Source organism: Arachis hypogaea, chromosome 9 (genome assembly GCF_003086295.3).
Source record: "Arachis hypogaea cultivar Tifrunner chromosome 9, arahy.Tifrunner.gnm2.J5K5, whole genome shotgun sequence".
Taxonomy (NCBI): domain Eukaryota; kingdom Viridiplantae; phylum Streptophyta; class Magnoliopsida; order Fabales; family Fabaceae; genus Arachis; species Arachis hypogaea.
In genome coordinates this window covers 93,166,009-93,182,094 of record NC_092044.1, presented here as the reverse complement: position 1 = coordinate 93,182,094, position 16,086 = coordinate 93,166,009, and the positions used below count along the sequence as shown (strand labels likewise).

At 26.1% G+C, this 16,086-nt stretch overlaps 1 protein-coding gene across 1 annotated transcript; it reads right to left on the bottom strand.

The window, feature by feature from the left end:
* Positions 1–71: 71 nt before the first annotated feature.
* LOC112711240 (long-chain-alcohol oxidase FAO1) lies at positions 72–7,467 on the bottom strand. The gene is made up of 3 exons (XM_025763847.3): positions 7,173–7,467; positions 3,248–3,520; positions 72–2,101 (listed from the first exon to the last, which is right to left on the bottom strand). Exons 1-3 carry the CDS (start codon positions 7,401–7,403, stop codon positions 353–355), a joined length of 2,253 nt encoding a protein of 750 aa, XP_025619632.1. The 5' UTR covers positions 7,404–7,467; the 3' UTR covers positions 72–352.
* Positions 7,468–16,086: the final 8,619 nt, after the last annotated feature.

Genomic DNA, 16,086 nt, shown 5'->3' with positions numbered 1-16,086 from the left:
AGGTTATTGTTTTCTCAATCCATTGTGATTAGATTTTGTAGCTCATTCTCTTGTGGTGCAGATTTATGTCATTTAACGTTAAAGCACATTTTCCAGAACTTACCATCCAAGATTCTGTATTGTACAAATGATAGAGAACTTTCTTGCAAATAAATTCTCTTAAACTAATACAACTAAGGCTGAAAGTAGTTTAACCATGTAAACACAAGAATATTGCTAATCACATAGATATATATATCATAAATTACTAAAACAATTGAATGCATGTCTCATGCAATTATTTATTCAACTGCACTGGCAAGGACATGCTTGATTGAAGGAAATTAAAGAAGAAGAAACCTGCTTTTGCGTTCTATTCCATTCTCAGCATCTCTGCTATTCTGTTCGCTACGCAATACGCAGTAGATTGGATAGTAATCATTGGATTGACACCAATTGCAGTTGGCAAGAGACTTGCATCACACACAAATAAACCTTCTGCTTCCCAACTCTGTCCGTTTTCATCAACGGCGCCTTCGGATTCAGTCATGCCCATCCTACAGCTTCCCATTTGATGAGCAGAACAATAAACACTCCATTTCTCTTCATGAGACATTGGACCACCTGTTGAATACACTGATTCCACAAACTCCCTCAATTCCTTTTCACTCTTCCCTTCACATTTGATCCTATGGCCATCACTTCTGTGTGTGCCTACCTCCACTGCACCGGCCGCAATCAGAATCCGCAGCGCTTGCTTAAGTCCTTCCTTCATATTCTCTTTGTCTGAATCATCAAACTCATACCTTACCCTGCCTTCAGTCCTAATTTCTCCAGAACCATTGTCCTTAATAATTGTGATGAAATGAGCAGTTCTTGAATACTTGAGCATTCTTTCTTTGAAGTCAATTCCAGATTCCCAAGGAAACAATGAAGAGAAAACTCCTGGCCCCATTGCAGGAGTTTCAACTATGGCTTTCACTTTTGATGAGTCCTTTGATTGAACCTTGTGAACTGATGTAATTATCCCTCCTTCATAGATCTTACCTTTGAGATCACGAACCCATTCAGGAAAATATCCCCACACCATTAGCACCGGATGAAGGCGAAGGTTTCGACCAATGTTCTTGTTCTTTAATCCACTTGAGATCATTAAAGGGGGTGTGAAAAGAGCACCACCTGCTGAGATTGTAGTTTTGGCCTCAATTTGTAGCTTCCATGTGACATTATTTGTTACCACATTTGCCATCACTCCTAAGCATTTCTTGCTCCTCAAGCCACCTTCTTTGTTATTTTCTTCCAATAAAAACTTCTCAGCTTTGCATCCTGATAGTATAACTGCACCATGATCCACAGCATCAACAAGCCATGTAACTTCAGTCCCTTTTTTGTCCCCTCTTCTACAACCGTAGTTACACGAGCCGCAATAATGTTTCTCTGATGAATTTCTCGGCACATAATCGACTTGAAGGCCAAGATGTTCGCATCCTTTTCGAAGAACTTGGTTCTGGAGCCCTTCCTCTACACACTTATCTGTTACACCAATCCTCTTACACACTGTATCCATAGCCGAAAGATACTCGTAGCTCGAGAAGAATGATAGCTTGTATTCTTCTGACCATTCCTTAAGCACAGAATCTGGTGTTCCGATAGATGCAGCCCAATTAATTGAAGAACCACCACCAACTGTTGAGCCTACAAGAATTGCCAATTTTCCATCCCATGATGTGTAAGTTCCTCCTAATTCATAGAGTTCATTCATGGAAGGACCTTCAAGTGAGGAATAATCTCTTGATGTGAAGTAGTTACCCTTCTCAAGAACAAGAACCTTGTGGCCTGAAGTTGCAAGAACAGATGCTGCAACACCTCCACCACAACCAGACCCAACAATTACCACATCACATTTGATTTTGAGGATGTTGTTTTTGGAATCCATGGAGACTTTGAGGCCTTTCTGATCAAGTTTTTGTGGCAGAGTCAAGTTGGTCTCATACATTGCTTCTACTATTCCCTTTTCAAGAGCCCTATTCTTGTCATTCTCAGTGTAGTTGTTTGTGTTCACTTCATTGTCTACCTTATATCCAATTGCTTCCCATACTTTGTTTTCACCATTTTCATCACACTTCACAAAAAGTAGGAAAAAACCACAAGCATTTAGAAATTTTAACAAGGGCAAATTACATAATTAAAGAAGATGTATCTCAAAATTACCCAAATACAACAATTCGAAATTGGTTATATTTTAGTCGTGTGCTTACTCTATATAAACACTTAGAGAGTAATATTTTCAAAATGTACACATAAATCGTTATGGGGTATCGAGTTTTATGTGAAAAATAGTTACCAGCATAAACCGCTACAAGCATTAATGGTTTATGAAAAAAAAAAAAAGCATGATTACATAAAACACGACCGATTATAACGGTTTTACGTAAAAACGCTATATCCTTAACTAATATTATGAATGGTTGATGTGGTTATATGATATTTATATCATAATTTATTTATTTATTTATTTATTTTGTGTCTCATTATTCTTTTATTTTAAACTTAATACTTTTTTTATGAAAATATATTAATTTATTCTTAAAATAGTTCAAGTATTTTAAGTATTTAGAAAAGAATTTAAGTTAAATTTACATTTTAACAATGATGGAAACTTCAGGTGCAGTCGACTTCACGTAAAGTTGATACCTGAGAGCCGTTAGGGATTTGACTAAATTTTCATCTCTCAGATATCAACTTCACGTGAAATCGACTACACCTGAGTTTTCACCTTTAACAATTATCTACATTTAGCAAAGGGTAAAATATTTTTTTGCTAATAATGATATGTTTTAAAATAAATAACTGTCCTAATTGAGAGTATTGAAGATAATTGTACATGTTTTGGTGATGTTTGTTGACATATTATATGCTATTTTAAATCTAAATTAAAAATAGTATATAATATATAAAATTTTAAAAGTATTCACAACATTATCTATAAATTATTATATACTATATTTCTTTAAAGCAATACTACTTGAGAACCTTGCTTATATCTCAGTTCCTCATGGTTATATTTTAATTACTTTTCCCATATGGCTGGTGAACCAACAAGTAAAATCATCAATCTTTCATTTTAATTACTTTCAAAATATTATTTTTTATAAAATATTTTAAAATTAGAATTCAATTACAAAACTTAAATTAAACATTTAGTGAAACTATAAATTTAAGTAACTAAACCGTTAATAAACAAGTATAAAGAATGTGGTGGCATTACCTGAGAGAAGAAAATAATGAAACAGAGGACTTTGATATAGAGAAATACTATCCTAACTGGAGTCAGAAACCTGTGCTTGAACCATTTTTGTAGAACTTTTTCTCTGTTGTCCAAAGACATATCTGAGAATTTATTGATGAAAGGCCATTTTCCATTGAGGCATAGAGAACCACCTAGCAGCAAAGTGCCGAACCTTGTAGCTAGCATCCATAGAATCAATCTTAGTAGTATCAATGCTTCTGGTAGAGCTCTCTGTAACAGTATCTCTACAATCTATATCGTCACATTTCAAATTAATTAGTATATTGTAGTTATAATTGTTAATTGTAAGTGATGTGCTATTCTTATATCTTTTAGAATTTAGCTAACATGTGTCCTAAAAATATAAGTTAAGATTACTATTAATAGAAAATTTTAAATGTCTTATTTTAATAGACGTATAATAATCACATTAAAAATCAAACTTTACATAATTTTTTATAATAAATTTTTTACTTAGTAACTTTAATATGTGTTCTTAAGACAGGTGTTAGTTAAGTTTTCTTTTAAATAAAAGATCAGAGCTATATTACAACTAAGTTTTCTTTTAAATAAAAGATCAGAGCTATATTACAACTTGTTCTTCACAAAGTACAAAGAGAACTCAACCTTTTAACCTTTGTTCTTATGTGAATGCAATATTATTCTAAGAGAACAAGATTTGTAGGATATTTTTGTTTGTAGCTTCGAAATTTGGAAGTTGGAACAATTAAAGAACTTAGAACTAGAAGTTAAAAACACATTTTATAAATCGAAAAAATAAGAGCAAGAACTAATTTATAATAGGCTTTCGTGAGTATTATTGGGGTCGATCCAATCCACAAAATGTAAATTGGGCTGGGTTGGATATACAAATTGAGGTGGGTTTAAAACTTTTAACCCACAATTCCACAAGGTTTTACGAGTTTGTCAACTTTGAATCCATACAACTTTGTTAACTATTACCGAAAAAGATAAAATTGTTTTATTCACAATATCATATAAATCAGCCTGGCCTGTATACTTTTGATCATATACAAAATCACATAAATTATGGGAGCGCTCACGTAAAGATACCTAGAATATTTTTTATTAAAATTTATTTTAATAATTAAAATTTAATACATGTAATTAATTAAATCGAATTATTTTTATTAAAATTAGACTAGATAAATCGATTTAGTTAAAAGATCAGTAAATCAAATTTTGAACCGATCTAAATTAATAAGTTTTGTTTTTATAAAAAATAACTATAATACCCTTATTATAGAAAATGACTAAAATACTTTTATTATATATATTTTGAAGACTCTAAATCCTAATCCTTTTTTTCTCTCTATACTGTCATAGGATTAAGATTTAGGATTTTTAATATATATATATATATATATATATATATATATATATATATTAATCAATTTTTATAATAAAAATATTATAATCAGTTTCTATAAAAAAAATATTAATTTAGATCGGTTCAAGATTTAGTTTATCAATTTTTTTATTAAATTAATTTATTTGGTCTAATTTTAACAAAAATAACATAATTTAATCAATTATATATATTTAATTTTAATTATTAAAAGATATTTTAAGCGTATTTATCTAAATGGCTCCCATTATATTACATTATTTTGTAAACTCATTTCATCACACTTATAAAAACACGCAAGGTCGAATTTAGTGGCAACTATGTTTGTCTTGCTAAAAGGTACACCGAATTTAAATTCTAACTTTGACTAGAAAGTCGATATATGAAATTTAGGATTGGAAGTGAGTCGAACTAAACCAAGCTCAAGTTTGGCTCACGAAAATTAGACTCGACTCAATAATCGAGTTTATTTTGTAAACTCAAGCTAGGCTTAACAAAAACTCACTAGCTGGCTCAAACAACCGAATTGACTCAAATAATTAGAACATAATCTATAATTTTATATCAATAAATTATAACTTATATATATTAAAAATATTTAAAAATAAATTTAATATATTGTCTATATATCAATTATAATTTTTTTTATTTATGTCTTACATCAAAATTATATATAAAAAATAAATATAAAATTTTAAACAATTAAGAACATTAATATATATATATTAAATTATTAATACGCATATCTTATATACATTTAGTCTATATTTTTAATATGATATATATAATCAAACCAATTTACGAGTTAATGAGTTGAGCTTATCCAAATTCAAATTCGACTCATTTAATTTATGAGTTCAAATTCAAGCTCAAACTCGACTCACCAACTAACGAATTCAACTTATCAAATTATTAATGAGTCGAGTTTAAATAGACTCATGAACTGGCTTGCCGGCCTTAAATTGAAACCTATTGAAAAAGAAAGAGAGGTGTATATGTAAGGGTGTAACTTGACAAAAATTAATGCACCACCGACATAAATTTTACGTCAATAGAACTATTTGACCTACACACGTTATACATTAGTTAGTTGTACATACACATTTAAGATGTAATTACTCGAGTAAAACTTTTTAACTGGAGAAGCTAAAGTGGTACATAGATTCATTATTATGAATTATGGCTCATCAATGCTTATGACAACACTATTAGCCACGTACCATATGTGATATAAAAATGCTCATGGTACTAATTGACCTGAAGCTAATCACCGTAGTTTTCGTTTGACAAGCAATCTCTATTGTTGTACAAAAAGACAAAAACTCTTCCTATAATAAATAGGAAAACACGATTCACTAGAATTTTTTTTCTATTTTCGGACTGTATTTTTCTCTATTGTTCTCTACAAATATCCTTTCATGTCTTATTTACAGGTAGTCAGTACTTACAGTACGATTTAGAAAAGAAGGAAAAATAACAATTTATTGACCACCAAAAAGAAGTTCATAAATTTATTTACATCATTAGTATGTCTATATTTTCTCCCCAAAAAAAAATTATAAGTAAGCGAATGTTTTATATAAATAAAATAAATAATATATTTACTAATATATTTATTTTTGAAATAATTTATACATTTAAATATTTAATCACTGTTCATGTGTTTAAAATCAATGTTTTATATAGACATTTGGATTACTTTAGCAATTCAGATCTGTAAAATTCAATTTTGAACTGATCACAGTTACAACTAAAATATGATACATACTCAAAAAAAAGTGTATTTTGATTACTGAATATATGAGATATGTGGACAGACATTTTAAGTGCAATTGTATGGCTTAATTATGAAAATTAATAAGGGCTTATTATACATCAATAGATCCTCCAACACAACAATAATAAAGGAGATTTCAAGAAAGAAGCTACTTAATATGTTCACTTGATCAGTCAAATACCCACCTAGTAAAAATCAATAATGCATATATATATGTTGAAGTCAAATAGCGATTAGTGAAATAGATTACACAAAACGAATGGTTAAAACTTAAAACGACAGCTAAAATTGTATGTTTCGAGGGGAGTTTACTTAAAATAATCTTCACACTTAATAATAATTTATATTATTTCTACCAACGTTCCCATCAAAAATAGTAAAATGTTGATTACAACAACCGCTCACACAAATAGTTCCTCTTCCTTATTTCTTTCTGCAGCTTCGCAATGTAAATGTGAACCTAATTTTATTTCCCCTTAACATATGATCTTAAATTTTCTGGTGGAATATTTCACAAACTCCTTATGATATACTAACAAAAATGTGATCCCAAATCACAATTATATATGTACGTATCTAACTCTAATATTAGTAGAAATAAATATCTTACACGATTAAACAAAAAAAATCAGAATAATTGATTATATGATGAATGTTATGGTGTAATTTGGATAATGTAAACTAATTAGCATGAACCAAATCTACTAGAAAACATGTGAATGAAATATAAAGATAAAATAAGGAGAGAGTATATATACCTTATCAGGAACAGGGAATTGAGAACCAGAAGATTCCCAGAAGAACTTCACAGCATCACTTGAATTATTATTATTATTATTATTATTCAAAGATTCAATAGGCAGAGGAGGTAACAGAGTCTCACATATGCTTGACAATGATTCCATCTCAGCTGAAGAGAATCCATTTCTATATTTCCTTCCTTCTCTTCTTTCACCTCTCAGTAAAGGATGACACTCTCTATTCCTCATTTTTCTTTTGCTCTCTCTCTCTCTTTAGAAAATAAACCAACTCTTTTTTAAGTCTAAGTTGTATAATGTAATTATTCAAGAATGGTATATATATATATATATATATATATATATATATATATATATATATATATATATATATATATATATATATATATATATATATATATGAGAGAGAGAGAGAGAGAGAGTTGGTGAATTTTTCTTGTATCAATAATAAAAAACATGTATGTATGGCACCCAATTTCAAAAGATATACGGTATATAAATGTAAATCTCCATATTTATTTTTATTTTAGATAATGCAATGGGTAATAAGAATAATACGACAATTCATAAGGCAGAGGAGGTTAGTCATATATACTAATCAAATAAGAGCATTGCTAACAAAATAATAATTGAAAGTTACTTTATTTAATATAATATCTATAAAATTTTTGTAATATTATATATTCATTATATTTAATATTATGTATTTATTTCAATGATAATTAATAGATAAAATAAAAGCAAAAAAAAAGTTAAATTATAATTTTTAAATTATGCTCTCATATATTTTTGTTGAATAATAAATCTATATTAAAATGGTCAGCTTGACAATAAAAAAATCAAACATCTTTATATATTAGCCAGTATTTTTTAATAATTATAATATATACACTAAAATTTAGTTATTAAATTAGTATAAAATAATAGATTTATAACATTAATTTTTTAAATATGAAATAGTATATCTATTACATAAATTTATTTGTAGTTGTTGAAATAGTATTTCTTTATTACATACATTTTTAAGTATGAATAACTGACAATAGAAATGATAAGATTAATAAGAATAAAAATAAATCATTACTTGGAATTTAACTTTTGATTTTAATTAATGCATATCTAACACTTTGATCATTCTCACATGAATATAATCTATGTAAAAAACTAACTATAATATAAAAAAATTTAAGAAATTAACTAGTGGTATAGTCAATTAAAAAAAACAAAATTTAATAAAAAAATATTAAAAAAGAGTCCATCTTAATTTTATTCTAATCCTATTGATATAATATACAGTAAAAAATAACTACATAAATTTTAATTCCTTTTTCTCTATCCACGTGTGCGCTCTTGCCATTTTCATCGATCATCGTCGCAGTGATGCACCACCCTCTCTTTACGAACGCAGTGCCATTGACCATCGCCGGAGACACACAGTGCCATTGACCATGCAGTGTCCGTCCTTCGCAAACGCAGTGTCGCCGACGCATCTTCATCGATCACCATCACTGTCCTTCCCTCACAAACGCATCTTCGTCGATCACAATCATTGCCTTCTCCTCGTAAATACACCTTCGTTGATCATCGCCGCAGCCCCTTCTCTCACGAATGCAACGCTGTTCATCACCGCCGCAGTTCTCATTTCTTAAACACAACAATTTTCGTCTTAGGCATCGTGTCGTGCTACATTCAAACACAACAAGCGGCGCTTCTTCTTAATTTTGGATGATTCTTTTTACTAGTTTTAGATTTTTTTTCTCCTTAGTTTCATATGTTTTTTCTTATGTTTTGGATGTTCTTTTTTATTTTTAATTTTTTAATAGTTTTAGATGTTTCTTCCTTAGTTTTTGGATGTTCATTTTTTAATATTTTCTTCTTATTCTTCTTCTTCTTAGTTTTGGAAGATTCTTTTTACTAGTTTGGATATTTCTATCTCCTAAATTTTGGATGTTTCTTCTTTTCAGATTTTGGATGTTTTTTTAATGATTTTAGATGTTTATTGCTTAGTTTTCGAATGTTCTATTTCCAATGTTTTTTTTGGATGTTTTATTTTGTTAAATTTTAAAATTTTTAAAATAATTTTAGATATTTCTTTTTGGTTAGATTTCTTACTTTTATTTGTATGTTTTGAATGTTTTTTTTATTAGAAATTTTTATAATAATTTCATAAATTTTTAAATTTTTAAAAGGATTTTAGAGATAATTTTGTAATTTTTAAAATCAATTTTAAAATTTTTAAAATAGTTTTAGATGTTTTTTTCATTTAGGTTTTAAATATTTTTCTGATAATTTGAATACACGTTTCTTCTAAAAAGAATATTAAAAAAAAATTGTTAGTTGACTGTAGTTAGTTGCGCTTCGGTAAGTGCTTCCATTAACATTGTGCGTGTGCGCGCGTCTTCATTAAAAAATTGTATTTGTCTTCACATTAAAAAAAATACATATTAAATTTTGGGTTAAAACATTTATTTTATATGTATTTTTTAATGTTTAGAATTAAAGTTTGATACATTATTAATGTAAAATAGTTTTACATGTACATTCAGTTATGTAACACCATATCAAAAAAAAAAATTACAGTTTAATATTAATTGCATTTATATGAATGATTATCTAAGAAAATAGATATAATTGGATAATTAGATAAAATATTTTACGCTGTTAGTATATCAAAATTAAATTCTAATTTGTAACTAATATATATTAAAATAATTTAATAAAAATAAAATAATATTATAGCATTATTTAGTTAATAAATTTATTTAGTTGAAGTTTATATCTTTCAATTTTTTCTACTCTATTTTAATATTTACTAGTAAATTAAAGAATTTTATACTGCACATATATTTTGATAATTAATTCTCAAACCTAAATTAAATTAAAAATTAATTAAAATAATAACGTATTTTGTGCTTTTTTTTATCTGAGTAACTAACTTTATTATTATTATTTGAAATTAATTTTTGATCTTTTTTATTAAATAATTGAATAACTATTAAATAATCTATAAAATATATAATGAGAATATGAAAAATTTATGTGTCATAATTTTTTTCCTAAAATACTCTTTATCATACATATTTTATAAAAAATATGTTTCATTTTTATTATTGATTAAAAAATAATTTATTTATCATTTTTATTAATCTCATTTATTATTATATATTTAATTGATAAAAAAACAAATTAATAATTATATTATTATTTATCACTATAATAAAAATTATTTAATAATTAATATTTTTATTTTATTTATTTTTATATATTTTAATATGTTTATTTTTGTTATTTTTATATATTATATATTTGTTCTTACTACTTAAAATTTTTGGATTGTCACTAGTAGGACGATGTAAAATAAAGTTTATTAAATGCCATAAAAATTCTTTAATGCTTATGCTGAACTTGAAAAAGGTACTGTCGTATATGGACCATACGGCCTTTAATAAACTTGCTTTTCAAAGCTGTGTTCCCAACTGGTGACAAATTGAAAACAGTGGGTGCGGGGGCATGGCCGGATGGGTGAATCCTTATGTTCCAGATCATTTTTTTAGACCATAACCTATATTATGTTAATTTCATTGACCTATTTTAGTATTTTTATAAAGAAAGCTAAAAAGTTCCAGCTTGGAAGAAATTAATACTTGCAGATGTGGCCATGTCTCAAACCATACGTGAAGTAGCATTGCTTCTTTTTCTTAAATTGGCTATGCTAATTTTTTGTAGGCATATTATTTAAAATGATTGTGTTAATGTCTAAAAGTATTTCTCTAATTTATTAAAAAATAAAAAATTAATATTTAATTTTAAAAAATATAAAAATAAATAATTATTAAATATTTAAAATTTATTATAAAAAATAAATTAGATAAAAATTAAACACCAAATTATAAGTACTATAAAATTTACTATTATTTAATTGGTAACATACTTTTTATTATAATTTTTCATAACAACTTGCTACCTACCTTATTATGCTGTAGAGTTACCCATGTCCTCAATGGAAGGTTGGTTAATTAAGATCTCATCACGACATCATGATTGCTCTTCTAATTTCCAGAGGGTTCCTTCTTGTTGGATGGGGCATGGATATATAGCATGTGTCTCAATTTATTTCTTGTGTATGGGTTGTTGAGCTAAATAGAGTTTTTTTTTTTGTTTTGTTTTAAATAAACTAAACAAAAAAAAAAAACAAAATAATAAAACAGTTTAAATAGAAAGACATTTCCATTTAAAATTATTCTATTTTTAAACTCCTTTTAAGATGAAAGAAGTTTTATAAGATAAAGTTGTAATTTTATTGTCATCTTTATTATAGTGTCTGTACCACCGTATTTCTATCTCTCATAATCAAACAAAAGTTAATACGCCAATTCTAATATATGATATCTCTTATTTTGAGTATCAACGGATCAATAAATCCAAAACTATCTTGGTGATTAGTAACAAGATTAAACGCTTCCACACAATTCGTCTCACAAATAACATCTCATTGACCCACATCCTATGCTAAGAGATATCTCTTCAAATAACAAACAATTTCCCTTAAAGAATACTATTACTCTCAATCATTTCTAAACACCTTGTTTGTTAACTCCTACTATAATATCTAATAATACAAGTAAAACCAACACTATCACTCCAACCAGAATAACTCACATCATAATTAATCTTAAAAGTTTTATCGAATGGGGAATTCCAAAAACTACAAAGTTTAATTCCCTAAATTCTATCATTTATGTAGAAATATTATTATATGCATTATTTTTGTATATATATATATATATATATATATTTTTTTTTTTTAAATTTTATTTTTAATAATAAAAGTGATTGATAAAACATAAAAAATAAAAAATTATTTTTTATACCATAAAAAATTGGACAAAATATATGTATGTATACAAAAATAAATGTTGTATAAACATCATTTCTTTAATTTATAACCTATCCAAAAATAAGTCATTTTATTTTATAATGATAGCCTTAACTAAGATAATTTCCATTAAGAAGGATATTTTGTTTCATTTAGAAAATAGGAACCTTAACTAACTCAAGAAATTAAAGTAAAATAAGATGAATGAATGAATGGATTAAACTTTTAATTAGAAGAAACCAGAATTGTATATTATTGAATGCAATTCAAACGAAGAAAAATAATGAGAAACGTGGGTTAAGCAAAACGAAGCTAATAAATTGAATGCTTTCAACAACTAATGGCATAATGCTTGAGAAATAATTGATATGGGAGATTGGGATAAAGTATTGTATTTGTTGGTTAGATATTAAAATTAAAGTTGTATTTGATTTTGAGAAGAAGATAAAATAGAATATTGAGAATAAAACATAAAAATTTATTTTATTTTATACAAAATAAAAAAATAGAATAATAAAAAAATCATGAAATAAAAAATATTAGAAAATTATCTGAATTTATTATTTTTTGTTATTATTTTTAGTAATTAATCTAATTATTTTAAATTAATAATTCAACAATATATTTTAGCCTACACTTTTAAACATTGATGAGTAATTAATAATAAAAAAAAATAAATTATGATGACTTTCTAACATTTTTTTTATAAAAAATTGAGAGTGATAATAAAAAAGGTAAATTGTATCTTCATCCAGTGTTTTTGTGTTTTTTCGGAATGAAAAGACGCAAAATACACTAATTTAATATCTCAGGACATAATATATTTATCTATATCTCATTTGTCAAATAGAATTATATATCTCTATGTCCATATCTTAGTGTCATATACTTGTAAAAAAATGTAGCTTAAAATTTTAATTTCAAAACACAAAAATTCAATCCCTTCAATATTTTTAAAAAGTGGAGACATATAAGATTGAAATTTTTAAAATGGAGACTAAAATTTTAATAACATTTATTTTTAAAAATATCCTCATCTAATTTTTTCAAATTTTCATTCTACCCCTTCTATCATCCTCACCTCTCTAACTTCAGTCTCATTCTACCTCTAATGTCTTATCTTGCTATCGCACCTACTCTCATCAAATAGGATACTGATATATAATTCAGTCATATATCTTTTATCAGTGATGGATTCAAAAAATTTTAGAAGTGGGGCAAAAATATATACAGAAAAATAATTTTTTTCTTTTTAAAATAATTAATTTTGTTATATAGTTTTTAATTGATTTAATTTTGATATAATATTAGATAGATGAAAGATTTTATGCATCTGTTTAATTATGTGTTGTAATTTAAATATTTTTTATTATTATTTCTAAAAATAAAAATATATTTTAAATTAGTAAATTAATCAATTCATTTTAAAATTTTGTATGCAACATAAGTATATATAATAGAACAAAAGATATAAAATGAGTAATAAGAATGAATAAATTGATAATAAAATAAAATATATAAAGCCATGAAGAAAATAAAATATTAGATTAATATCTAAACTATAATTGCTTGAATTAAAATTTGCAATTAAAAATTTTAAAAAGCGAAACAATGAAATTAGAAGATACATAGAGTCATAGAGAGTTATATAAAAAAAAAATAAAGAATTTAAAATTTACTTTTTGATAAAGAGAAGATGACCACTAACAAAGAATAAAAAAAGAAGATTAAAAATATAAAAATAAAAAGAGGGTTTAAAGAAATAAAAGAGTGATAATCCAAAAACTAAATTTGATTAAGTTAAATAATAGTTAAAATAATAAAAAAATAAATTTAAGATTTTGAACAATTAAATTTAATTTATTTGTAATGAGGTCATTTAAAATTTAAAATAAAAATATATTATTTATAACTATTTTAAAAAAAAAATACAGTAAGGTAAGTGCCCCTCATGCTACGCACTAGATTTGTGCCTGCCGTTTATACTAAATACAATATAAAAATTTAATTTATTCTCTATCTTTCCGTCTCTATTTTCTAATCTCTCTTAGTACCAGTTTTTATTTTAAACATTACCTAAAATAACAACCACTTATTTTTTCGTATAACCAACTTTTTAGAATTCAATTAGTTTGACTGTTATATGCTATTTTAATTAATTGTTGGCTAAATTTTAATTTATTTATCCCAGCATAGACTATTTCTTCCTCATTTTATTTTAAAACAAGAAAACACAAGCATTAATGATTTTTAATAATAAAAATAAAAAATAGTGGGTGATTCCTGCAATAATATTAAAAACAAAAAAGTAGAGATATAAAGACAAACATATGTTATTTGTAAGGATAATTTAAATCATATGGTATACATTGAAATTTGAATATAATTCATTAAACTAGTAAATATTAATTACAAAAGATATAAAATGAGCTGGATCATATAATTTAAATTGTATGTTCAAAATTTTGAGAAAATTAGTAAAAGTCAATATTATTTATTTTTTTTCTTTCTTGCCTTCAAATTATTTTTTTAATTGATTGTATTGAAATTGCGAATAGATGTTCTACAGTTTTATGAAACTCGAACTTAAATGAAAATTGTGTAACTAGCAATTTTAAAATATACAAATTATAAAAAAAATGTAGATAATATTTAAAATTTTGTTAAAAAATATTAAATAAAATCTTGAATAAGACAGTTGAAATTAGTTCAAAATTTTGAATGTAATTCAAATTTTATAAATTTTAGTGGAGTAGAAATTATTTTACTTTGCCACATCATGGATGTCAAATATTTTTGTGTAAATAAATTTTTTGTTGAGTTCATTTCTTTTATGTGAAACCCAAATCTAATTTTTTGTCATCTTTTTGCATCTTTTTGTCACTAACTTAATTTAAATTTTGGGATCTTTGAGAGAAAGAGAGAGTGTAGCCACAAAACTGAGAGAGGCAGAAAAATAAAATTTTAGTTTTTATGTAAAACAACAATCTTTGAAAGCTCTTTCTTTTTGTTCATGTTAATCAGTCTGAAATTTGGATGGCAGGTTTATATCATCTTTTTTTTTTGGATGATGGAGATGCTGATTAGACGTCTATAGTGAGAGAAATTGATTTTGCACAACAACTCTGATTTTGGATATTTTTTTATCTTTTTGTTATTCATTTGTAAGATTTGGTGTTTTGGTTTGGCTAGTTGTATGCACGATTTATGCTTTGTTTGAGACTCTCTTGTACCTCATATTTGATTATAGTGGAGCTATTTCATTGGTCTGGATGACTCGTGATTTTTACCTCTCACATTAAGGGAGTCTTCCACGTTAAAATCTTGATATATTCTTGTTGCTTTACTTGATATTTACTTGCTCAGAGTTGCTGTCATATTATATTGGGAGTGCTTTCAAACTATTCTTGTGTTAGATATTGTGTTGTTTCACCTGTTGGGCTCTTTCGTACTGGCATCAGAGTTTATCGGTATTTTTCTGAATTTGTGATCTATAAACAAGTAAAAGCTAATACTAATACTAGTAGGATGATTACTCTTAATGGTTCTAATTATGATTTGTGAAAGTCAAAGATTTACTTTATGACAAGAATTTTCATCAACCAATTTTTGTACTGAGAAGCCTAATGATAAATCTAATAATGATTATGTTTTGTTGCATAGACAAATTTGTGGATGTATTAAGCAGTGGATGGATAATAAAGTGTTGAACCATATTACTAGAGAGATACGTGCTCGGACTTTGGATTAAGCTTGAACAGTTATATGCTTGAAAAACTGGAAATAACAAGATATTTTTGATTAAGCCGTTGTTGGTATTGAAATATACAGATGGGACATCAATAGCAAATCACATGAATAACTTCCAAAAAATCATGAATCAGTTATCTTTCATGAATCAGTTATCTTCCAAGAAGTTCAAAGAATGTTATTTCCTGGCTCCTTACCAGACTAGTGAAAAATTTTCAAAATTTTGTTGTCTAATTCTACTTCTAATGGTGTAATCTCTATGGATCTTGCTAAGAGCAGTTTTTTGAA